Below are 25,926 nucleotides of genomic sequence, written 5' to 3' on the forward strand. Positions count from 1 at the left end.
TGCGTTGGGATCCACAGACTTCACTTTTCTTCAGAACGTCTTCTAAGCCGTCCATTTATTCGTTGAAGTGTGTGTGTGTGTGTGTGTGTGTGTGTGTGTGTGTGTGGATAGATAAATCATTAGGTTTCAAGTTCACATTATCATGATGCACACATTGTAAACATATCTCTGAGAATTATATGAAAATGTACTATCAATTATTTCATTTATCCCACAATTTTTTATTTTCCAGTTTTCTGTGAGATGAATTCTTATTAGTTCTGCACTGAAATGATATCAGTGGGTTTTTTTTTTATTTATATATCTATTTACTCATCTATTTATTTTCCTTCTTTTTTGTACAAATCCATTCTCATGTTAACAAAACAGACACATAACTATGATATGTTTAATTTGTCTTACAAGTTTATTATGAAAAGTAATCGATGACTAGCACCTCCAAAAAATATTATCCGTTCCCAAGTATGCAAAAAAAAAAAAAAGGTATATTGAACAAAATGAAGAAATAGAATGAGAACAATCATTATCACACAGTGAGACAGGTGATTTTATAATCTATAGCAGCGTTTCTCAACCAGGGTTCCCCGGAACCCTAAGGTTCCGCAAAAGGTCCCTAAGGGTTCCGCGAGAACAAGTACAAAGATAAGCTAACACACTTTTGATTTTTTATTTAATTTCATATACGTAATATAATTAAACACACATGACATATTCTTGGTTACTGTAATAATGTAATATAGACATCATCTTATCTAACCTATTATCAAGATGGAAATAAAATGAGAAAGATATGGTATGTTTTTTTTTGTGCAGGGGTCCCTTGAGATATGCAATTTATTTTAAAGGTTACACAAGGGTGAAAAGGTTGAGAAACGCTGATCTATAGACTTTCTTTTGTTCTGGTTGACGTCAAACAATTCTATTTGGCCAAGTTAAAGAGATGCCGTCAACATTATCTTAATTAATTTCTTCACTTCAAAGATGATAATACACTTTACGGATTCTGATGTGACTGATGCCTCTCAACATTATTCGGTCCAGACTCAGATCTCATGCTGAAGCTCTAGAACAGGGGTTCTCATTAGGGGTGAAATTCACCACCAGGGGGGAATTTTTAAGATTTCTGGGGGTGATTTGTGACCACAGTCAGCTTACAGGGTGAGGAAAGCAATTATAGGTTTTGGCCTATCTGGCCTGTCACCTGGGCTGGATTTATACTAATTTGGGAAAAATATATACTAATTTGGAAAAAATAAAAGGGTTTTTAGTAATATTATCATATTATTTAGAATGCACCTTTTGAAACAGACAATCTTGGAAAGGAGGGGGGGAATGACATTCTGACAAATGGTGAAAGGGGTGAATGGGCCATGTAAGGCTGAGAACCCCTGCTCTAGAAGAAGATCATGAAAACAAATCCAACCATATGAAATGGCCACAAACCAGTTATCCCGTTAACTCGCTGCCAACCCAGAGTCCAAATCTGAATAAAATCATTTGGCAACAGTCAATACTATGTACAACATTAAACTAATCACAAGCCTAAAGGGAGTTAAAGTTGTATTTGTTATTGTCATTCTCTAGATTATCTGGCTGAGCTCCCTGAGGAATGCCATGGCTGAAACAGTTTTCCCACAAATCCCTTACAGAGTATATGTTGTGCTGTTGGGGGCAGCCTAATGGGAGTTAACTAAACCCATTTTTTAACCCTTTATGTATACAAGTCTTCTCTACAATTGAATATAAACATGTCTAACTCACCAAAAACAAAGTCTTCAAATAAAGCATCTGACTAGGAGAGGCCACTTGTGACCATCTTTCAACCTTGTAGCTGATGAGCTTTCCGAAAGTTTAATTAAATTATCTCAAATTAACCAGACAAAATATCAGCAAACTCATCACCTGTCTCAGAAAAAATAAATATTTAATCTTCTCTCTGTAGCTGATGCAATTCTTGAAAGCAGAATAAAATAATTTGGCTTTAACCTGGGCAAAATAATGACATCAAATGATTGGAAAAGATTAACAGACAAATTTGTAACAAGTATTGTATACACATACCAACATCTTTCCACCACTCACCTTTGTATAAAGTGAGGAGTGGCTATTCATAATCAAGAAAATCATAATAAAACCACTAGTATATTGTAAATTGTCCCAAATTCCCTACATAATCTGTGCCACTTAGCACCCATGTAAAAAAGAAAAGAAAAATATTAAGTACACTAAAATAAAAAAAAGTAAAACAAAACATACACTAATCACACAAGATCAAAACTAATCAATGTGAAACATACTTTCAAAATTGAGCACCTTTCATCTACTCATTGTGCAATCTCCTACAAATCAACTTTTACTAAAATATTATCTATTCCTACATACACAACATATTTCTTTCACCACCAACAATTATCACTTCCATCCTAGGGGATAATATCATCACAAAGAGGCGGAGTAACTGACTTGGAAAAGTAATCATTTTAGGAACGTAACATAATGGTGGGGTAGTAGAGGATAATAGTGACTAACATTCTTCTTTGCATGGAGATTAATCTCAAATCATTAAAGAATACTGTATGAATCTGAGTATCAAGAAAGTCCCTACAGTATTGATTGCATAAAATCTATGCTCAATTCTACATAAGCACTAGATACGTAACGTGATTAGAATGTAGTCTAGTTCACAGGGAAGGGGGTTATGTGTTCGTATTTGGCCAACCTCCTTATTGGGGTAAAGGGACAGTCAAGATATGCATGTACAGTTCAAAATTTTAAGATTTAATTAGGAACGCTAAGTCAATATGCCTGTTGATTGTTTTTTTTAACTATTTGCTTCTGTGTTTATCTTTTTTTCCACAACCAACCTCAATATGAAAAATTGTTCATTAACATGCTTTATCATTATAAACCATTATAATTTCACAAACCATTTAACTGTATAGTACAAACATATATATATTTTATCTATTCTATATACCAAGACCTTTTTCCCTTTTATAAGGGAGGTTGCCAAGTCAGACACATACCTACTCCCACACGTTCCACTTCCATCCACCACCCTTTCCCCACTCTCATCTTAGCTCCTTATGGATGATGGGTCATTCCTGTATCTTGCCCACTGCCCAGGGTCAGAAGCAATGTAGCAAGACACAGTGCATCCACAGCAAGGCCACTTCAGTTCATTGGCAACCCCCCCCCTCTCCATCCCCTCATGCAGAAAAAGAGAAAAGACAGGGAGAAATCCCTTCAGGTTGCGTCAAAATATTGTTCACACATAAGCATCCCCTATCCCCCCCCACGTCCATTGTCCCTCCCTTCCATGCATAACAATATCATCTATACACAGTCACTCACCACTCATCTCCTGCCTTCTTCATTCCTTGCATACACCAAAGACCCTTTCCCTTTATATGGAAAGTGGCCAAGTCAATAGGACACATGACTACTACCTGTGCACACAATACAAAAATTATCTCCACTGATGTTATATTAAAACAATGCTATGAGATGAGCATCCTACTGGGCAGAGCGAGACTAGAAAATCATCACTGTACTCGATTATGGCCTTCAAAAATTCTGCTTTTTTGCAAATATCTCTCTTCTTAGTTACTAATAAGGCACATCATGTGCAAGATCTATTGCACTTTTAACAACAAATTCAAGATTGTGAATGCTCATAAATATCTGGGGTAATTTTCACAAAAATCAAAGAGCAGATTAATTTCTAGCACCTTAGGTCAAGGTATAGAAACAATTTGGGGGGTGCATGTACACTGGAATGTTAAAATAGATCTACCAACAATGCAATCTCAAACAAGTTAAGAAAAATAAATAACAACACTATACATGGGCCAAATCTTTAACAAAACACATCTAATAATCTAGTGTAGTCTCAAGACACAATATATATATACCGGTATATACATATACATAAAGGTAATTCATTTGTGGTTAGTATTCTTGTCTCTAACTACAGCAATCATCAACTATTACAGGACCAAAGCTGTATCTAACAACTAGATATGAAACTACACAATTTGCAAACCTGTAATATGCATCTAAACTCTGTGCAAATACTAAACAAGAGTACAAACACTTTGGACTAACTATTTTGATCTTGATTTATTGATCTGTCACATCTGCCTAATAAGATTTTTGCCACAGCCTCAGTACCGTTGCTTATCTCTGGCATCTTCACTCTTTTTGTTTTCCGCCTGGAAAGAGAAGTTTCAAAATCTATTATTCAAAGTGATGTCTAAAACATAAAAGGAATATAAATTAATACAAAGGAATATGAATTAATATAAAGGAATATAAATTAATACAAAGGAATATAAATTAATACAAAGGAAAATAGATAATAAAAGATCAATTGATTCATCTAGTCCTTAATGCATTGTTTGTTTTGGATTGAATGCCACAGATGTTGTACAACTTGAGGTGCAATCTTTTTTTTTTTTTTTTTTGAGAAACTTTTGCCCAGAAATTTATTTTTTCATGGTATTATAGCAAACGCTGCTATGTCATACAATCTTGCATTCTAATGCATTAGCTTTGACAAAAAGATAGTATACTAAAAGTCCTTAACTAGTTTCTTAGGATTAAAATGTAAAAAATAACAATTCTAGAGTGATATTAATCCTCAAATTAAAATATCAAAGATCAACTTAAATTTGTTTAAAACTTGAATGGCCACCAGGAATAAACTAAGTTTAAGTTACAATACTTCTGTATCTATATTTTCTTTCCTATAAAATAGCTCCCCAACTGTATGAAATATGTGATAACTGAAAACATGTATTTGTAACTGACTAAACAATTCTAAAGAATGAAGAAGTATTCTTTCTGCTCTAAATATAAATTGTCTTTATAATTTTTTTCCATGATGACTTATTAATGTCTTTAATTTTTTCTCGTGTTTTGCATAATATTTCAGTCATCAGTTTCATTTCTTTTCTTTTAATAGTTTGTTTTATTGATTTTTTTCAGTAACAAAACATTGGAAATAAATTAGAGCAACAGTAGTGAATGTTTAAATCAATCAAATTAATATTGCTCAATTTTCATTTTCTATCAGAAACTAATTCTCTTTTATTCTTAGCTCTTCAAGATTATTTTCCAAGAAAAAAAAATCATATATATATATATATATATATATATATATATATACACATATATGTATGTGCATGTGCATGTACATGTGTGTATGTGGGTGTGTGGGTGTAGGTGTGTGTGTATGTGTTTGTGCATGTGTGTGTGTCTGTATTTATGTTTGTGTGTGCATACATGCATGCTTACATATACCCACCCTTCACCCGTCCCACACCTGTCTATTTTCCTTGTGTGTGGTCCTTGCGGGTGAAGGGTCATCCCTGTCCCCAACCCACTCCTCGGGTGCAGTGCATACAATCGTCATCATAATTACACCCACCTGCTCTGATCCCTTAAGGAGACTGAAAATGAAGATGAACACATTGACAACCCTTCTTCACTGTACATTATGTCCTATGTTAGGTTAGATTAGGTTAATTAGGTTAGGTTAGGTCATGTAAAGCTAGGTTAGTAGGTTAAATTAATTATAATCTTTAACTCAACAATGAAAAATAAAATTGGAGATACATTGACAACCCTTCTTCATTGTATAGTATGTCCTATATTAGGTTAGATTAGGTTAATTAGGTTAGGTTATGTCATGTAAGGCTAGGTTAGTAGGTTAAATTAATTATAATCTTTAACTCAACAAAGAAAAACAAAATTTGTGGTACAGAACTCGGTTCTGATATATATATATTTTTTTCACCTCCAAGTGGCGGACCCAAAAGATAGAGGTCAGAGAGACTAACCTCCCTGCTCTCTCTTCAAGTCCCATCAACACTCAACTTCATCTAGAGAAGCAACCCCACAGGATTGACATTCTATCTCCATACTGTGCCCAAGATCTTTCTCCATCAACTTCCATCACTGACTTATTTTCACCAACTTCTTGTTTATCAGTGGTTTCCATTATCAACAGTTTTTCCAAAATGTTATTATCTTTAAGCAAAATATTTTTATTTGGCACTTCCTAATAAAATTCTATGCCATATGGCCGTCTGCTTTCCGACAAAGAATAACATTAGCCTGTGTGTGTCTACAATTCTGAACATTTTCAGCTAGGGTTATTGTACTCTGATGATCAATATGGTACCTAAACTGCCCTGTAATACTGCAGTTTAAAATCAACCAACAAAGACAGCTGGATAAATGCTTACTTTGTTGGTAAAGAGTGAAATATTAAAGAAACTTAGAAGTGGAATGAGCTATGGCACTGATGGTCATCAAACCAGCATGAACGAGTTCAGTGTTATGTGACATAAAACAATGGGGAAGAAAGACTTTAAAAAAGCTGTAGATTCATGCACACCACGATTGGTTGGAGTAAGAATGCATGTGAGAGGCAATATCTTGGTGAGAAGTATAAAGGCATTGAATAATCGAATTGAGGACTTCAACCAGTGACATGTAATTTAAGATGAGATTATTGCCACCAAGATGATATCATTGTCACTATGTACACAGTAAGCCACTGTACTTGCAAATGCATTTGTACTCGGTTTTGCATGTGTATATGATGAGCTTTTTCTGTTGACTAGATCCTATGACAGCAACTGTTGATAGTAAACTCAGCTTTTTGCTTGCTTTCTCAGTAATGTTTTTTGTACGAGGTGAAAGTCACATGTGGGTCAAACCTAAGTCTCTGGGTGAATTGATTAATGTTTAATGGCAAATGTTGTCTGTGTAGGCAGAATGCTGCATGTTTCACCGATTTACAGTTGTTGGGAGTGAGCAATGTAAACAAAGACATCTGGGGAGGAGGGATGCACAAACACTGACATCCTGACAGTATTTACTTTTAGTGATGGGTGTCAAGTGTATCAAGGTTTTCATTCTAGCAACATTTGGTACAATTTCCAAACCTTTCAATTTTTCTAATATGGTTTCATTAAAAATTACTCCCACATTACACAAAGTTTCTAATTTTCTCAATAATCAATAATACTCTCACATCCAGATTGGCCTAGATTCTGTTGCATTATTTTTACTATGCTTGCTATTTTTATTCTTACCTAATATCCCACTTTATACTGATTTGTCATAATAATTTTCACTAACTGGAAACCCAGACCCCCACAATAACTAGCAACACTTTTTGGGTCCTACAATAGATCTCTCTGTTCCACTAGTGTGCATCTTTTTTAAGTCACTGGTTAATAGGTGGAGGAAAGCCGTCACCAATTCTCAGCTCTCCTTGTGTGAACAATGTATGTATATACCAATAACCCTCTTTCCTCCTTTGTAAGTGGAAATAACCATAAACCACACTTTGACTCTTCATAGGAATAATACAGGAGGGGAATCCCCAGTCCCACCACTCTGCCATTTGGTCACCTTTTATGACATGCATAGGAGTATAGTAACAGCGTTCTTATCTCCACCTCCAACACCAGCACAGAAGCATGAGAAAAGAAAAGGTGGTGTTCTAGGATTGATATAAGAGAGAACTGATAAGAACAACAGAAACAAGAGATAGTGAAACCTCTTCTATGAGAGGTGGTCTGTTTTCAAACATAAAAGAATACTATGTAACTGTTCTATAGGGAGTATCACAAAAGTCCCTAAGTATCAACTGCATTCAACTGTACAGTCAATACTCTTGCATGGGTGTGTGTGAAAAAATATCATCTTTATTTGCACCAAAATGTCTAAGGTACTGTGACCTGCTCAGAAGCCAGTTTGGAGGGATGACACGAAGGAACATTATTCCAGCTGCCAGGAGAAATGGAACAAGATCAACTTTTCTAAGAGTTTACAGAAACAATACAAGCAGACAACTGGATGGAAGCTGTTGGGGAAAGTTCTGTCCTTCCCCTGTTTCAGAAAAGGGATGATGACAACTTCTTTCTAGGCAGTGGGGAGGTGCCCTCCACACGAATTCATTGAGAAGATTTAGTGTGAAGAATGCTGCACTTGAAAGTAAGTGCCATATCATGGTGTATATGTTGTCTGGGCCTTGGGTTGTTGCTCTGTAGTTAGAGAGGGAAATATAGACCTCTATTTCTGTAAGCAGTTGATGTCTTGGGAGGAGTAAGATGCAAAATCAGGTGGTAGATGGGATTCAAGAGAAACCTTCTGTGATATGAACCTGTAGTTTGCATGACAGATATCAATGATATAATGCTTCTGCCAGTGCCTCGGCCACTTCAAGAGTTAGAGGATGAGGAGAGAGTACAAAGGTGATCCATTAGAAACTTTTCTGGATTAATTTTTCACACTTTGAAGATAGGATTTTGAGAGATGGTCATTCTATCAATCCATCATTCCACTGCAAAAGGTATCTCTTGCAGGAGACCCACAGCTCCCAAGTAACCAACAACAGTCACTAAACTGGCCCAAAGTCATTCAAGGAAGAGATACTGTGTTGTCTGGTTAAGGCTAGGATGGAGGCACTGCAAGGTGAGACGTTCAGTGTCTTCTGTGTGATGACTGCATCTGGGGCACTTTGTTTGTGTGTTCAGGTCTATTGTGTGTTGGTATTACTCTAAAGCTGGATGGTGACTTGAACATAATTGTTGCTTATGCTACACTGTAATACCTTCATGACTCCATTACTGGGTGATCACTAGGCCTGCACCACCAACCCTGTGGATTGTGACTGGTTTTCTGGAGACTATCAACACACTATTGCAGGTAGGCCTATGTTGGTAATAATAATGACTGTTGCCAAGTTAGTTGAAAACCCACAGCCCCACAATGGCTGCCACTAGTCTTTATACTCTCTCATAGATCCCTCTGGGAAGAAACTTTGGACCTCCGTCTGCATTGTATTGATGTATTTACTTAGTTGTATTTTGCGGGAAAAAAGCTATGCTCATAAAGACCCGCATTTGTATCTTTCCACATCCAGTTCTTACTTAAAACCATGTATAGTTTTAGCACTCACTGTTTTCTCTTTCAATTTATTCCACGTATCTATTACTCTGTGTGGAAAGCTGAGTAATAGATACATGGAATAAATTGAAAGAGAAAACAGTGAGTGCTGTGGGACTGTTTCAGTGTTATCAGCTAAAAGCAGTAGGAGGGGAGTAGTCACTAGTAGCCAGCACTCACTGTTTTTGTATAATCAATGGAGTTTCGACACTGAACAAACAGTCAGTCTACTGATACCTCACACTTAGCACTAATTTCCTTGATGGGAGGCAACACCTGGAGTCACCATCATGCAGCGAGGCAACAGTGAGCTTTCCCAGGTCTACGAGAAAGTCTTCCCCCAACCCCAAATTCTCACCGAGACTCAGAGAAAACGCACTCCACAAAAGGCTCGAGTCACTTCCACTTCCATTATAGCACCCACTCGTGCGTGTGTCCCACACATAAGCAAGCCTTCCAGGCCTGGACTGGTCTCCTCAGCCACCTCAGAACCCAGTCACAGATCCTAAATCTAAAACCAAAGTCATGGTTCTCTTTATTAATGAAGGATAAATATTATTATTATTACTTTTCATTCTACAAGCCCAGCTATGATCTACAGATGTGTTACTTCAGAAGGGATGTAAGCAAACATCTAAGCTAAGAAGAAGCAACATAAGCAAACATGTAAGCTAAGAAGTGCAGCAAGAGCAATAGAGAGACCAATGCAAGTAATGACACTAAGGGACAGGAAGACAGCAAGCTGGGTCACAGAACATTTAGAAGTAAAACATATTCCAGTGGCATTAAGAAGCAGATCTGGAAATGGGCAGGATAAAGAGCCAGAAAGGAGGATGGCAGGACAGAGCAAGTTACTGACTGGAATCCTACTGATGGTAAGCACGGAAGAGGTTGATCAGACAGATGCAGGAGGGGTGAGACAGAGAAGTTTGCAGGAGGGAGATGCCAGAGGTTGGCATAGCCATGCACGTCGTGTAAGAAGTTGGACGAGACCTTTGTTCGTCGATAAACCTCAAATGGCTTGTAACTTGAACACCTACCTGCCCTCCTTCCCTTCCTCAAATAAATCGCTAAAACTTCCAACTCTACTTCTCCCCTTCCTGCTTGCCCCACCCTGTACACCCTATTACTGAATCCACTGTACAACAATCATCAAACTAATCATGTACATTGGTTCATCACCATCATCAATAACAATTTCAATGTGGTAATCACTGTGACAATATCAATGAGCTTGAAGAATACCATTTTCTATTTTCCCTCTTTGCCATCTCTTCCTTTTCAGACTCTTTTAAGTTTGTCACTCTCTTATTATCACATAGTGTACTCATTCTAAACAATTTAAACTTCATCAGAAATTAAATAACACAGTCTAGAGTATATAGCAATAAGATATAAACATAATCATTTCCTTCACAACAGTGATGGTTCCTCCATACCTCAGGTGACTGAACTGCAAGAGTTTAACCACAATTTCTAAACTACTTACTGGAGAAATCACTGTGACCTGCATTTGTTCAAGAGCCAATACAATTAATCTCCAAAGTTTGGACAGTGTATTGACTGAAATCTCCATGCAAGCCATTAATATGGGTCACGCTTAAAAATCCATCCCCAAAGACTTAGTTGAAGCCCCAGAGAGTCCAGTAACTGTTTACAAACCCCTTTTATAAGGTCAAATTGCCTTATTTGACACTGACCTCATATCACCGCATCTGCTAAAGATACATATATACACACACCAAGGACATCTTCCCCCTTACAAGGGAAGTAGCCAAAGTCAAAAAGAAAAATTCTTACTCCCACCCATCTCCCTCTCATCTTGACTCCTCCTGGATGATGGGTCATCCCTGCATCTTGCCCATTGCCCTGGGTCAGAAGCAATGCAGCAAGACACAGCTAGAAAAAATAAATCATCACGGAACTGGTCTGACTAGAGTAGCAAAAAAATACCTTATCCTTCTGCAGCTGTTAGAATGACAAGACACCGGATGGAAATTAAAAAACATGGATTCATGGAAGAGGCATTTACTGGATGTATGGCTGCTATGAACTTGAAAGAAGTCCCGAGTGTTGTACTAAACAACACACGAGCTTTCCAATGGAAAAGGCAAACAGTACAGTAAACTTGAAAAACACATCTAAACTGTGAAGTCAAACACTATCATGGTTTCAAACCAGATGAGCAAAGCTATTACATAAATACTATAACCAATAAAATTCAGCCTGTACAAGCAAATATTTTACCCATTATTTGCAAGGAATGTCAACACAAAGACAAAAAATTTCTGGACATTACACAAAAACTGGGCAACAAAATTTGTTTGCTGGATTTCATAAAGCATTTTACTTTTATGAAAATCCAAGCACTACAAAGCTAGAAAGTCCTATGAACCTCTGAACTTTGTTGAAAAAACAAAAGAGAACTGCAGAATTATGGAAAACAATACTGAACACAAAATGAAAACCAATGAATTCCGAACTATGAGAAAAATAAATAAAAATGGAAACAAAACAAAGGACTGCTGTGCCAAGTGCTACTTCTTATTGAATGTACAGAAAATGGAAGTAAACAAAAATTTCATACACTTGATCAAAGCAGCAACCAGAAATATACAAGAGAATTTTGACATCACTGACAATTTAATACTTCTCCATTAGATAAGATTTCCTGCTGTGATTTTCTTGAAAAAAAAAATCTTAAAACGTCTTCAATCTACTTTTTTCATGTCTAATTCCATTTTTAGTGCCATAAATTATATTTCAAGTTTACCTAACTGTGGCTTTCCCATCAGTGTTCATAATGAATAATGCTAACTTGCATGAGATGTAGCTATTCCAAAAGTAATTTTGATTCTGGTAAATGACCATGATTTAACAGATAAAATGACTGAGAAAAACATTGTTTTTCTTTCCTCGCAACAAAAATTTAAGTTGTTAATGTGTTAACCAGCAACAGTATGATACCTATCACAGCCGATTCAGAATTCATTTTATGATGAAATTCCTAATCACGCTGTGCAGCACTGCAGCAAAAGGGATGGATGGTGCAACAAAAAAGAGTAATAATAAATAAATAAATAAATAAATATTACGTGCTTGAAAATAGGTAAACAAAACATGGCAAAATTAATTATATAAATGCATAAAGATAATAATAACAATAATAATAATAACAAAAAATAACAATAACTATAATAATAACAACATTCATAGTTGACAATCACATTCTCTTTTCACATTAAACCTGAAAATAAACATTTCCCTCTTCATAATAATTATGTGATTCTATACCATGTCTAAAATGACTTATCAAATTTATATAAAGTATATGACAGAGCTCTTCACTGTTCTCACAAACATTAAAAATAAAAAAGTATATAAAAAACAATACCAATGAAATTTCCTGTTAATCACAATATACACTGAGGACAATACATTATTGTGCTAATAATGATACTGATAATAATAATACCAGTAATAATGACATAAATAACGATGGTAAGAGTGACAATGACCAAGATGGTGAAAATAGTGATTTGGCTCGTTTGGATTCAATAGTGATAATGATGCAGTGACTGGTGGACTGGTGATGAACATGACAAAAGTGAAATATAGGAGGAGGAGGAGGAGGAAATACAGGAAATGGTAGCAGTGGTGGAAGAGGTGGTGGTGATTGTGGTAGTGATTATGGTAGTGGTGGTAGTACTGAAAGTAGTGGTAGTGGTGGAAAAAGTGGTGATAGTGGTGGTGGTGATGGAAGAGGTAGTGGTGGTGATGACTGTGTTGGTGGTGAAGGCGGTGATGGTGAAGGCAGTTTTGGAGGCTGTGGTGGTGGTGGTTAGTGATAACACTAAGCATTGACGACGAGAACAACAATAATGACTAGAATTTTCACAGATTCTGTGACTTGGACATAACTTCCACCACATTTCTGTTCCAAAATATTCCACCTTCAACCATTTTTCCCTTATGAAATCTTCTAATTGGTTAAGATATCAAAGAAATCTTTTTGAAATGAAAGACCATGAAACACTAAGGGAAATCTATACAACCTAACATATTTGTAAAAAAGATAAATAAATAAAAACATACAAACATAGAAAATACTTATTCTAATTTAACAATATATCTTACACCTTAAGCAACAATGTACTCCTTACAGCTTTGCCCACAAAATTAAGCTGACAAGGAGTAGCACTATCTTTCCCTCATCAATAAATTAACTAAAATAATTACCAATTATTTACAGCCAGGCTACGGTGGGCACCAATAGCATCTAAGAAAGGACACGAGTCTAATAGCCGAGAGCGTGATATACTCGTATTTGCACACCAAAAAGTATTAAAAAGTAGTAATTATCGACTATGGTAATACAAAGACCTACAATGGCCTCACAAATTTTTCTCTAACTACAATATGAAATGCCTACTATAGTACATTGGTGATGACGATTCGGTTTAACGTCTCGAACTCCCCCTACCAGGAGGCTAGGACGGAGCCCCTTACAGAGGACTTTGTAGCATGGAATTTAATGAACCATGCCCTTGGTCCAACTCGCTGGCAACAGGGTTCGAACTGCCACCACCTCGACCATCACCGCAAGTAGCGACGCTCTAACCCGCTCAGCCAGCGAGCATCCGGTGGTAATAAATTTATTTCTATCCTCGCCGTTAGAACTACTTCATAGCCTACTTGCTAGCTCTATATCTGCTGGCAACCTAGCAACCTAACTAAACTAAAATGCTATCAATGCTAAATTAATTGTAGATTTAAACATACATCACAGAAGCGTGTAGTAATCCTAATTAGTATACAATAAATACACACAAAGAATGATCAAACGTATCTAATGTGGCAAAGCTAAACCCTACTAGTTGTGTCTCTCTTGCATGTCTATAAATATGTTATTGCATAGTAGCTTCACAGCAAACTTAACACTCTCATACCAAGGCAAAGGCACATAAAAATATACAACATCAAATAGAAAGAGTGGACTCTGAAATATGAATGCTCTTCTAAGTATACAAATAGGCTCCTACAACCAGGACCTATACCCAGGAGAACTTATACCCACGAGGACCTACACCTACAAGGACCTACACCCAGGAAGACTGCATGGTGTGGGGCAGGTCCTGAACTGTGTGTGCCATGACTCGCATCTCCACATCTCCACAACATGCCGATGCACCACTCACCCACTGCAAGGTAACACCAGCACTAGAGGCAAGGAAACATCAGGCCACGAGGTAAGGTTACACTAACACGAGAGCAAGAGATTAGGTTACGTCAGTGCTAGACACAGATTCAATCAGTGATAGGAGGACTAAGGATGTAAAGGGCACAGTCGTAAGGATAAAAGCATAGTGTCGTTAGTGCTGAAGGCAAAATAATATTAGTGCTGAAGTGATAAGTGCTACAGAAATTCAAAATGCCTATGAATATCCAACACGCGGTTAAAGAATTTACACGGTAAAGTATGTGAGCATTATCTCACAACTAAAAAAAAAAAAAGAATGTACAAAAGACTCACATTCTTTGTATTGTGACTCGGTGAAGGGGGATGTGTGATGGAGGACTTCAAATCCTTTTCGTTGCTGGCAGCTTCGGTGCTCCATCCCGCCATCTCCTCTTTCTCTTTCCTTTTCTCCTCTTCTTCCTGATAGAGTAACAACAAGTTCAATTAGCTCCAAACATTGTACAACATACTTTATATTACACTCCAAGCCTATCCCTCATTTTGCTTCGTATTCCACAATAATATCATTGTGCAATAATCTTCGGACTATTTTACACTGAACTCCATCTACTATAAAGCTATCAAGACTTTTCAGGAATGACACATCATCCAGGAGGTGCCCAAATAAGAGGGAGGGAGGAGGTTGGAAGGGAGTGGAGTATATTAGGGATGGAATGGTTTTTATGCCTTTGTTTTTTGGCTACCTCCCTTGTAAGGGAGAAAAAGCCTTTGGTATATGTATGTATGTATCTACTGTAAAGCTATCAAGACTTCAAGAGAAGTAAAAACCACAGTGACTTGGACCCAGGACATTATCCAGTATTAAAACCGTACCAACACAGACTAGGCCTGGCCACAGATTTAAACTGCCCTAGATGTAACCACCACACAGAAGACACAGAGCACATCAATGCCCCAAACTAACAATCCCTAGAAAACAACACAAACCTACCCAGTGGTTCTTGGTGGTTACTAGGGACCCATGGGTCTCCTACAAGAGACCTGGGGTAACAGACTAACAAGATCTTTTGGTCTTGGGTGAAAATTATTTGGTTTAACATCACAAACTCACCCCTATCGGAAGCCTAGGACAATGGCCCTTACAGTGGACTTTGTAGCATGGAATTTAATGAACCATGCCCTTAGTTCAACTCGCCCCGAGCAGGGCTCGAATTATCATCATCTAAACATTCGCCACAAGTAACAACGCCTGAACCCACTCGTTTTTCTTCCCACAGATTTTTACCCACTCCATGTAAGTGTGAAAATGAGTGGGGGGAAAAATTACTGCAAAATAGTCTCTTATATGGATGACTAAACTCGTGGAATAGCCTTGATACTAATACATCACAAGCTGGGACCATACACCAATCTAAAATGTGATGTGATCATTATTGAATAAGGTCCGCCACAAGGTAAATACAATCAGGTACACATACCAAGGGATTTCTTTCCCCTTATAAAGCAGGTGACTAAGTCAAAGCACACAGACACCCATCTAAAACCCATTGACCACCACTCCTCTTGGATTAATGGTCAATTATCAATATTGTACCACCTATCATTCTTCCTTAACAATATATCTCAACAACATATTACAAATAAACACCAGTGGTATAAAAATCAAACATGCTGAGCTGCATGTAAACACAAAAACATCCCATCCTCCAGCAAAAAACTGTAGTCACTTAAACCACAATACAAATACAATAAACACAAAGAAAACATTTAACACCATAACTAATTACATCCAACATCCCAAGGATATAACCCCAAATCCAACCACTCAAAAAAAATAAAAAATAAAAAAAAAATAAAGAAAACAGTATTCTACTCAAACATCTACAATGACATTTGAAATGCTAACCTACACCATTTCAAGTATGAAATAAACACAAATGTGTTTTTTCCTATTTTTTTTTCAACATTCCTTTCATCTCCATATCTTTTTTCTAGCTTACTACTCTATAACCTGATTTCTCTCTGTACAACAACAAAGCCAAACTGGAGAGCTTTGTCCTAACCTCTCTACTTACCTCGGCCACAGTTCGTTGGTACTCGTCCATCTCATACTGATACTTGGGGGAGGTGATACCAAGGAAGTTGGCCATGGATTCGCCCAGGTAATCACAGGCTTGAAGGGCACTACTGCCAGTGTAGACCATCCAATACCACAACCATGGCTTCCAGGTCAGACTTTTCTGTTGCGAAAACCACAAAGTAATATTACCATTCAATATGTGTTGAAGTCCCTGAATATTTGTAGCTACAGTGAACAAAATACAATAAACCATACATTCAATTATGTTGTACTATACCCAAGGTTTCAATGAGTAAAGCAAACAGAACAAATTATTCATGATTATATGAGTACATACAACTTGAACAAGCAGTTGTCAAGGTTTATGTAAATACTGATTGCACATTCCATATCTAATTTTATTTTTGTTTCTTTAGGTAGATATGAAACAAACCATACAATGAAACTTTCAGAAAAATCTGGAAAAGTTCTCGTGCAATACTCAGATCTCTGTACATCTGTCAATTTTTAATTCAAGTTCTACAGTATCTTATACCTCTGAATTCTTATACAAGTATTATCATAAGGTTCCTATAATTGTATTACACTAATTAATCCATCACAAACCTGAAGAAACTACAAAAGGTTATCAAAACTAAAAAAATCTTACCGGGTCTACCACTACAAGAGAGTTATCTTGTTTTTTATCTGTTTGGTCTTCCTCATCTGTTGAATACTCTTCAAGAACACCATCGGAGAAGTGTAAAACCCGCTTTGGCTTCCTAATGACCACCTCCTTTTCTGCACTGACCACGGAATCACAATTCTGGAAAGAAAACACCCGTTAGTCAATCAATCTGTTGCCACTCATTCAGCCCCATAAATCACTCGCTAAAAAAAAGATTTTGCATTACTGTCAGGAGAGAGCAAATGCAACACAAGATGCTCTGTATCTTCTGTGTGGCAGTTGCACCTAGGTCAACTGATGCCTGTTGGCAGACCAATTCCGTTGCAAATATTTTATTTTTTGATGCTTTGGCAAACATAATTTTCTTGTTCCCTGTTCTATGACTGTACTTCTCCTGTCCTATCAAATACTTAGTATTTTGCAACAATCAGTAAGACTCATTACACCCAGGAAGTCTCTTAATCCAGCAACTGCCACTTGTGCAGACACTTGGGCCCAGAAGGACATAAACCAACTTGGGAATTGGCCCCCCAGGACAGATAACACCACCAATTTCCGAAGTGGGTATATGTCCTGGGCCCAAACATCTGCACATGTGCAAGTTGGTGAGTGTTGGATTAAAAACCTTAGGTGTATTTTTTTATATCAATTTTTGGTACTTTTCCTGTTACACTTGTAGGAATTTTTTTTCTAGACAGATTGTTTGTCTACACAATTGACTAAATAGAAAAAAATAATATTTATGGCAAAATATGAATGATTTGATACAGTAGAGATGTCTAAAAGGCACTACAATGGAAGGCGAGTACCTCCTGTTTGCCAGAACATCAAAAGGAACTTCCCAGCACTAATGGCTTGGTGGTAAACTAAGATGGAAGTAATGCCACAGCAATGTAAACAGTATGCCACATTCAGCCATTATGGCGAGCCACTCAGTCAATCTGCTGGCCCCGGTCTCATTTGCAGATGACCCTCTGCCTTCGCTATTGTGTGTTATCGCATAAAATCAACCACAACATTAAGCCATCCTACAGCAGCTTTCACCATCCCCTCTAACATAAGGCATTTTCTGGTGTATATAAAAAAGAATAGATTAATGAATAAATTAGATAAAAATAATTTAAAAATATATAAATGGCCTAATCTAATCTGAAACACTAACCTATCCTAACTGAACATCTACATTATTGTGATAGGGCCTCAAGATAAAGGCTCTATTTATTAAACAAAATGGAAGATAGCACCAACATATGACCTACTTACTGCCAAAAGCACAGTTTGAAATATTTCCAAAGATTCAAAAATAGCCAAGCCCTATCATATGTCATATTTTCAGTAAATTATAATCACATATAATTCTAATGAAAACAATGTTGTCCAATATACAATGAGTTCACAAATATTTACTCTATAAATTTGGCCAGATATGGTATAGAAATTATGGTAAAGTTCCAGAAACATACAAGCACAGACATTTGCCATGAAACTAATGTTGTCCAATAGCTCTTAACCTAACCTAACCTAGCCTAACTTCACTATCCATTCCATGGGAAAAAAATTGATCTTCCAATTGCAAAAATTAAATAGTGGAAAATGCATTTCCGTATTACTCTCAAATTAATTTACAATTTTAGGGACACATAAGGCCCCCTAAAGACCATTTTACTTTAAGGCATTGTTCTATCAGTTTTCAATAGATGCCTTCTTTGAATACGCAAATGCAACAATGTCCATTTGTTTTATTCAGAGTAATTCCATTAAAAGAAATAGACCTCTTAAGACCAAAACAAGTAAAAGTGAAAGTTGTTGCATTCGGAAATGTAAAATAATAACAAATCATACCAGTGACAGTCTTTTGTCATTTGTGATTTGAATATTTATTACTAGCCACTAGGATATAATGTAAATTATATTACAAAATAATGTACTCATTCAATTTTCATATACACATCCAGAGCTGGGAAGAGTGTTTATTTGTGATCTATAATCCTATTTCAAACAACGAAAACTACGTGGACAAGCAAGAACTATTAAAGAATCTGTAACAAAGGGACAAAAAAACAAGTTGGGCACGTAACCACAGCAACATATAATAATTACCGTTTCTTCAGTTGCAGGAGGTTTATCTGAAGAACAGATCTTCTGAAGATCTGTTAGTTGAAGTTCCTCAGCACTCATGACAATGTATGTTTAGATTTTATCACTATGAAACTGTTGACGCTCCCCACTTGCTCCCAGTAGCCACCGCCTTTGTTTACAATTCCAGGTTCCTACGCCCTTTCCCACGTCATTTCATTGGCCTTGTTTTCACAGTTGATCACGGATAACAAAACATTCTTTAGACTACGGAGGCTTCAAAAACTACAACTTCTTATTACAAAATCCACGTGGGCTAAACTACATATAACTATAAAATATATAGATGCATAGGAAGGAAAAACAGAAAACTTAATGAATAGATTAATATTCAATTTTACGATGCAGTTTGCATGTATTTATATCACCAAAAAGCCTATAAAAATAAATTATAAAAATACACACATTTTAGTGGTAATAGAAACATCAATCATCTTTGAATTATTACAAGTAAACAATGATTTTGTTCCAGTGTTCGAAACGTTTATGTCTATGACGTCACCAATGAATCATGGAATTTCCACTTGATCTAGGTCGCCCAGAGTTTTTTGTTGCCTGTCTCTCTTCTAATATTTTGGTACAACTTAGATTAGAAAACTTAAAGAGGTAAAATGAAAATATGCATATCACCGGTTATAAAAACGGTCAACACACGTTTGATTACAAGAAAATAACAATGTGGTCACTTGAGATATTATATTTGATTGTTACCAGGAGATTCTGTTCACACTTGCTCACTCCATTTTGAGTCCACCGCTAAACAATGGTCTCTTTCATCCCACTCCATGACTCGCATCCCTGCGGCAACATCTGCCATGTCACTCCTGGAAACTTCTCTACGTCGTCTCTCCACCGTCTGTCTAGTCTTCCTCTTCCATGCTTCCCATCTCACGGCGTCCAGTTAGTGAACCACTTGCTCCATCGCCCATCATTCTTTCGTACTAATTTTCCTGCCCAATTCCACTGCCTCTCTTTAACCGCCTCCACAATGTCGTCTTCCACTGTAGTCTACTCTCTCACCCTATTTGCCCTCCTCCTCATGACTTACAACGTTATTCCCAACATTGATTTCTCCTTCCTCGTACCTGTCAAGTCTTACGCTTTTTCTTTTTTTCTTTTTGCGTAAGTTTTGCGCAATTTCTGTGATTTTTTGCGTAAGTTTTGCGTAATTTTTGTGATTTTCAAGTCTTACGGCGTAAGTTTAAAATCTTACGCTTTTTCTTAGCATGCGATATGTTTTTCAATATGTCTGTTTTAAAATATCTTAAAACAAATTCCCCTTTTCAAGTGTCATAAAATATAACAGGTCGAGTCACGTTTTCATTCTGCATTTGTTTTGAAACAAATAGATGCTGAAGAACAAAAAGTATATTGTTTTTTCAAGGTTTAATTACCGTTTTATACACAAACTTAAGGTCTCTAACGCAGAATTTTACGACAATACAGCACAGTAGCTTGATAGGTATGCTTTCTCATTCTGCACTCCCTATATTAGTCTTATTTCCATCGTCTTCGTGAATCCCCATGTTTCATGTCCGTAGATTGTTTATGGCGGGGAATATTTGGAGCCATTCCGTCCATCTCAACTGCATCATTGATGCAGTTGAGATGGGTCTCCTCTGAACCCCCACCCTACCCCCCACCTTCCCCTGAGGGAATTTGCAATATCTGTACTACCTCACCACGGTGGTTTAATTCTGCTTAGTAAGGCTGTATGTATGTACTAGCCAATTACCCGCGTGTTGGCTACGAGTTCGTGAATAATCCTTAACCTAACCATACCATACCTAACTTTGACCCTTAACCCTAACCCAACTATTTTTAAATGAAATATAGCTTTAAACACTCCCCCTCCCAGATGTGCGGCCCCCTACCCGAAGGTTGGGAAACCCTAGTTTGAAAATACATGTATACACAAACACAAATATCATGTACACATTCTTTTGTGTGCGTGTGTGAGTGTGTGTGTGGATTGACAATAAATCCCTACAGCTAAAAGGTGAAGAAATGTATCTACTTTATTTATTTTCAGAATATATATGATTATAGGGTTTTATTTGCAAAAACCTAGGAAGAGTTTGTAAATAATAAATTTCCGCCACAGTAAAATTAAATAAAAATAAGCAATATTTCAACATTTGGTAAGATTATACAATCATTTTACATTTGCACAATTTTTTCTTACAAAAGCTATCATGGTTTGTGGCAACATTAATTTCACAAATATAAATAATATCTATGAACACATACAATGGTTTGTTTAATTATATTGATTCTTATGTTACAAAAATAATAACTTAAGGGGAAACTACAGTAGTGGCGTGTTCCCTCACCATAAATCACCTAACTTTAACCCTTAACCCTAACCAAAATATTTTCTTATTAAATATAGCTTCAAATACTCCCCCTCCCAGGTGTGCGCCCCCTCTCCCGAAGTTGGGAAACCCTAGTTTAAAAATATATGCATACACATACACAAATATCATGTGTACACATTCTTTTCTGTGTGTGTGTGTATGTGCATGTGTGTGGATTGACAATAAATGTCTACTTCTGAAAGGTGAAGAAATGTATCTTATTTATTTATCTTTAGAATATATGTATATAGTTATAGGGGTTTATCTGCAAAAACGTAGGAGTTTGTGAATTAACTATTTCCGCCCGCACAAAAATTAAATGAAAATAACCAATATTTCAACATTTGGTAAAATTATACAATCATTTTCCATAAACATGCCTTCTTCTTACAAAAGCTATCATGGTTTGTGGCAACATTAATTTAGCAAATGTAGATAATATTTATGGACACATACAATAGTTTGTTTAATCATAATAATTCTTAAGTCACAAAAAATACTACGCGACTTCAGGGGATACTACATAAACCTCCTAACTTTAACCCTTAACCCTAACCTTTTTTTTTCGAAATAAAATATAGTTATCCAAGTACTTGGAGTGATAGGGTATCAGAATATATATGGTTATGGTGGTCTATCTCTAAAACCCTAGGAGGAGTTCGTGTACAAACAAATTAACAATCAGACAGACAGAGGCTTCTACTTTATTATAATAGATGGTGAGAAGTGCTCAGCGTGAAGTTTTCTTTTTGGTATGTTAGAATAGCTGTAGTTGTGAATGACATCTGAAATCAACAGAGCTGGGCGCGTTCCTTGATGCGTTCCTAGGTGTGTTATGCTTTAGTTTGGCCGCGGTTAGCGCTCCCAAACTATTAGAAAATATAGGTGTCGGTATAGTATGTGGCCCACCTTTTGGATGTGGCCTACGATTTTTTTTCTTTGGTATAATATATAGCCTACCGGACTTTTATTTCGGTATGAACCTGTCTCTTTAGTTTTAATAGTCTGGGTGCCAAACTAAAGCGGAACGCACCTAGTAACGCACCGAGGAACGCGCCCAGCTCTGGAAATTAGTATCATCAGCTCGATCATACTGGTTAGCATAAATGTGCGACACTGACCTACCGCACCTCTGATGTCGTCCGCCGTCGTGGGGAGGGAATGGAAAGCCATGAAAGTACTCTTGAGGGGATCGAACCCGGGCCATCCACGTTCCGAGGCAGGTACGTTACCCACTGCTCCACGCAGGCCTTATGCACTGATTGAAAAAATTACGCCTCTCATTATCTTATATCTATCAAATATTTCCAACCAAATGTGATATGATTTTTTTTTTTGCGTTATCTTTAGTTATTTTCAGCATCTAACCCAAATAGTTATAATTTTCAACTTCTTCAAGACTCTCATCATCAAATTTGATTGCATTACTTTGAACTTTTGAGTTAAACATTAGTTTGGTTTTACTCTTATCCTTTTTCAAACCTGTTTTGAGACTTTCCTTGTTCAGATCACTCAGCATGTCATGCAATTCTCCTGCTGTTTCTGATACAAGAATGATGTCATCCGAAAATCTAAAGCGTGGTTAGATTATCCACCATTAATCCTCAAACCTTTCCCTTCCCTACTGAACCCCCCTGGAAATCTCTCTCAAGAGCTTGGGTGGAACTATACCGCCTTGCCTTACTCCTTTCTCGATCTTTATCTGTAAGCACAAATACTCCTCGACCTACGATGTGGTTTGGTTCCGAGAAACCCATCATAGGTAAAAAATCGTAAGTCGAAAAGATCGTAAGTCGAAAAATCGCAAGTCGAAAAAATCGTAAGTCGAGAAAATCGTAAGTCGAATAAATCTTAAACGAAAATAGGGGCAGCAGACGCACCGTGAATGCATCAGCACACAATAGAGCAGTCATCACAAATGGGCCTAATCTTTCTTAAGCACTGACATATCTAGCAGTGATTAGTACGGGAATACAAGTATACCTATCTGCGCCATCCCTGGATTTTTTCCCCCAAAACCCATCGAAGCTTTGAAACATCGTAAGTACAGGAATAGCTTTAGTCGATTGACATCAGTTCTTTTCACGTGAATGTAGTGAAAGTGATTTTAGCATTGCCGTTTGTACTACTGAGTCAAAGGCCTTTTAGTAATCTATTAAAAAATGCTAATCATATATGTTTACTGTTTTCTCAACGAGATAATTGTTTGCAATTGATAACTTCTCCGTGTTTATCTTTCAAAGATTACTGCGCCCAGAAAAACACGGTTCGAACCGGGCAAACATTGGATAACTTACCAGTATAACTTACCAGTATAATTTTGCGAGATAGATTACACCCATTGTTACTTATGTGCTCGCCTGTAAGTCTTGTTTCAGTTTTAACATTTCATTTTAGTAGGTTCATTATTAACTTATCATATTTATTTATCAATTTATTTACTGTGGTCGAGTTTTCTATGCAATGGGAGGACGGAGAGGGGGGGGGTCGTCGATTTAATGAAGCGGCCTTGCTGTGGATGTGCTGTGTCTTGCGACACTGCTTCTGACCCATGGCAGTGGACAAGGTGCAGGGATGACCCGTCATTCAGGAGGTGCTAAGATAAGAGGGAGGGTGGAGGGGTGTGGAGTGTATTCAGGGATGGAATGGGTGGGAATGATTTTATGCCTTTCCCTTTTTGGCTACCTCCCTTGTAAGGGGGAAAAAACCTTGGTATATGTATGTATGAGTTTTCTAAAGAATTTGGTAACCCATTCCAAAAGACGACTGCTCTTTGCGATTTTTTTTTTCTCTCTTTAATCGTATGTTCATGTTATTTTAGCCTATTGGTGTTTTCTTGGGAAAAGATTAGAGTATTTACATTTTCTATTTTTTCTTTTATTCTAAAGTCTTTATTTAACCTCTCTCCTGTCCTCCATTTATTTAAGTTTAGTTTTTGTCATCTTTCTTCGAGGTATAAGTTTTTCAGATGTGGAACAATTTTGGTGGCTCTTCTCTGCACATTTTCCGCTAACTTGCTACTTGCTTATGCTATTTCGTTTGAGTAGAAACGACTTCGGTTACAATATTCTCGACTTCCGTAAGACCATCTCAACAATATGTCTAACATTCGTATTCTAGGTTTAACTTAGTTTGTCATTCAGCTTCTCATTATGATACGACTCAAGAATAATCTGACATTTAGAAATTTGAAAAACAAAACAAAAGATCGCCACCAAAGTCGTTTTCTACTCCAACGAAATAGCAAAAGCAAGTAGCATGCAAGGGAGAAATGCACTGTGTGCCGCCACCATAAGTGTGCTGTTATCGCGGACCTGTTTATCGCGGTTGCTTCCAGCTGTGACGTAGACGAAATACTTTCCTTATCGTCCTTTGTTCCTTTGTCTCACCCTATGGGGCGACGCGACGACGATAGCCTCTACTGTACTGTACTGCCCAGGCGGGCCTCCCTCGCGGCCAACACTACCTCCACCTCCTCCTCCTCCTCCTCCTCCTCCTTCTAGTCCTCCTGTTTCTCCTTGTCCTTCTCCTCCTACTCCTTCTTCTTGTCCTCCTGTTCCTCCTTCTATACCAGTTGCATCGAGAAATGGCCGTTAGGGCGGAGCACTGGGAGTCCCCCTGTGGTGCCACATATAATTATTTTATAATCTTATTTTATTTTATAATTCTTTTTTATAATTTTATAATGTTGCCACATATAATTATATTATAATCTTTGTCACACACCACCACAGAGGTAAAAATCAAAGCAATGTTTTCTATACAAAGGTTTCGTTTCCTCGAGTCTAGACATGACATGTGCGAGAGAGAGCGACGTTGCCGCTACATCTAATCTCTGGCCCCGTCCCCCTCACACTGCATTCAGAAAACATTGCATCCACACGCACGTTCTTGCCATGGATACCCATGTGTGGCAACACCGGGAAATCTCCTAGCCCCGCCTTAGCGGTCATTTCTCGTTGCGCTGACTATAGTCCTCCTGTTCCTCCTTCTATTCCTCCTATTCTTCCTCCTCCTCCTCCTCCTCCTCCTCCTCCTCCTCCTTCTAGTCCTCCTATTCCTCCTTCTAGTCCTCCTATTACTCCTCCTCCTCCTCCTCCTTCTCCTCCTCCTTCTAGTCCTCCTGTTCCTCCTTCTAGTCCTCCTATTCTTCCTCCTCCTCCTCCTCCTCCTTCTAGTCCTCTTCCTCCTCCTCCTTCTAGTACTCCTACTCCTCCTTCTAGTCCTCCTGTTCCTCCTTCTAGGCCTCCTATTCCTCCTCCTCCTTCTAGTCCTCCTCTTCCTCCTCCTCCTCCTACTCCTCCTTCTAGTCCTCCTGTTCCTCCTTCTAGGCCTCCTATTCCTCCTCCTCCTCCTCCTACTAGTCCTCCTCTTCCTCCTTCTCCTCCTACTCCTCCTTCTAGTCCTCCTGTTCCTCCTTCTAGCCCTCCTATTCCTCCTCGTCCTACTTCTCCTCCTCCTCCTCCTGTTCCTCCTCCTCCTACTCCTCCTCCTCCTGTTCCCCCTCCTCCTCCTCCTC

General features: G+C 37.6%; 1 protein-coding gene across 3 annotated transcripts in view; it reads right to left on the reverse strand.

Annotated features, from left to right (window-relative positions):
- Nucleotides 1-374: 374 nt before the first annotated feature.
- LOC143038368 (protein FAM177B) overlaps nt 375-25,926 on the reverse strand; it is a 49,126-nt gene continuing 23,574 nt past the window's right edge. Inside the window, exons 1-6 of one of the 3 annotated variants that reach the window (XM_076207412.1) lie at nt 19,015-19,242; nt 16,897-17,052; nt 16,243-16,407; nt 14,501-14,626; nt 14,061-14,168; nt 375-4,214 (exon numbers count right to left, since the gene is read on the reverse strand). In XM_076207412.1, the coding sequence (XP_076063527.1) occupies nt 14,067-14,168; nt 14,501-14,626; nt 16,243-16,407; nt 16,897-17,052; nt 19,015-19,092 (627 nt within the window). In that variant the 5' untranslated portion in view covers nt 19,093-19,242 and the 3' untranslated portion in view covers nt 375-4,214; nt 14,061-14,066. Of the gene's footprint in view, nt 4,215-14,060; nt 14,169-14,500; nt 14,627-16,242; nt 16,408-16,896; nt 17,053-19,014; nt 19,243-25,926 lie in introns of those variants that run through there. The other 2 variants (XM_076207413.1, XM_076207414.1) reach the window with 2 other exon arrangements.

This window comes from Oratosquilla oratoria, chromosome 24 (genome assembly GCF_046742065.1).
Source record: "Oratosquilla oratoria isolate Oo_2021 chromosome 24, ASM4674206v1, whole genome shotgun sequence".
Lineage (NCBI taxonomy): Eukaryota > Metazoa > Arthropoda > Malacostraca > Stomatopoda > Squillidae > Oratosquilla > Oratosquilla oratoria.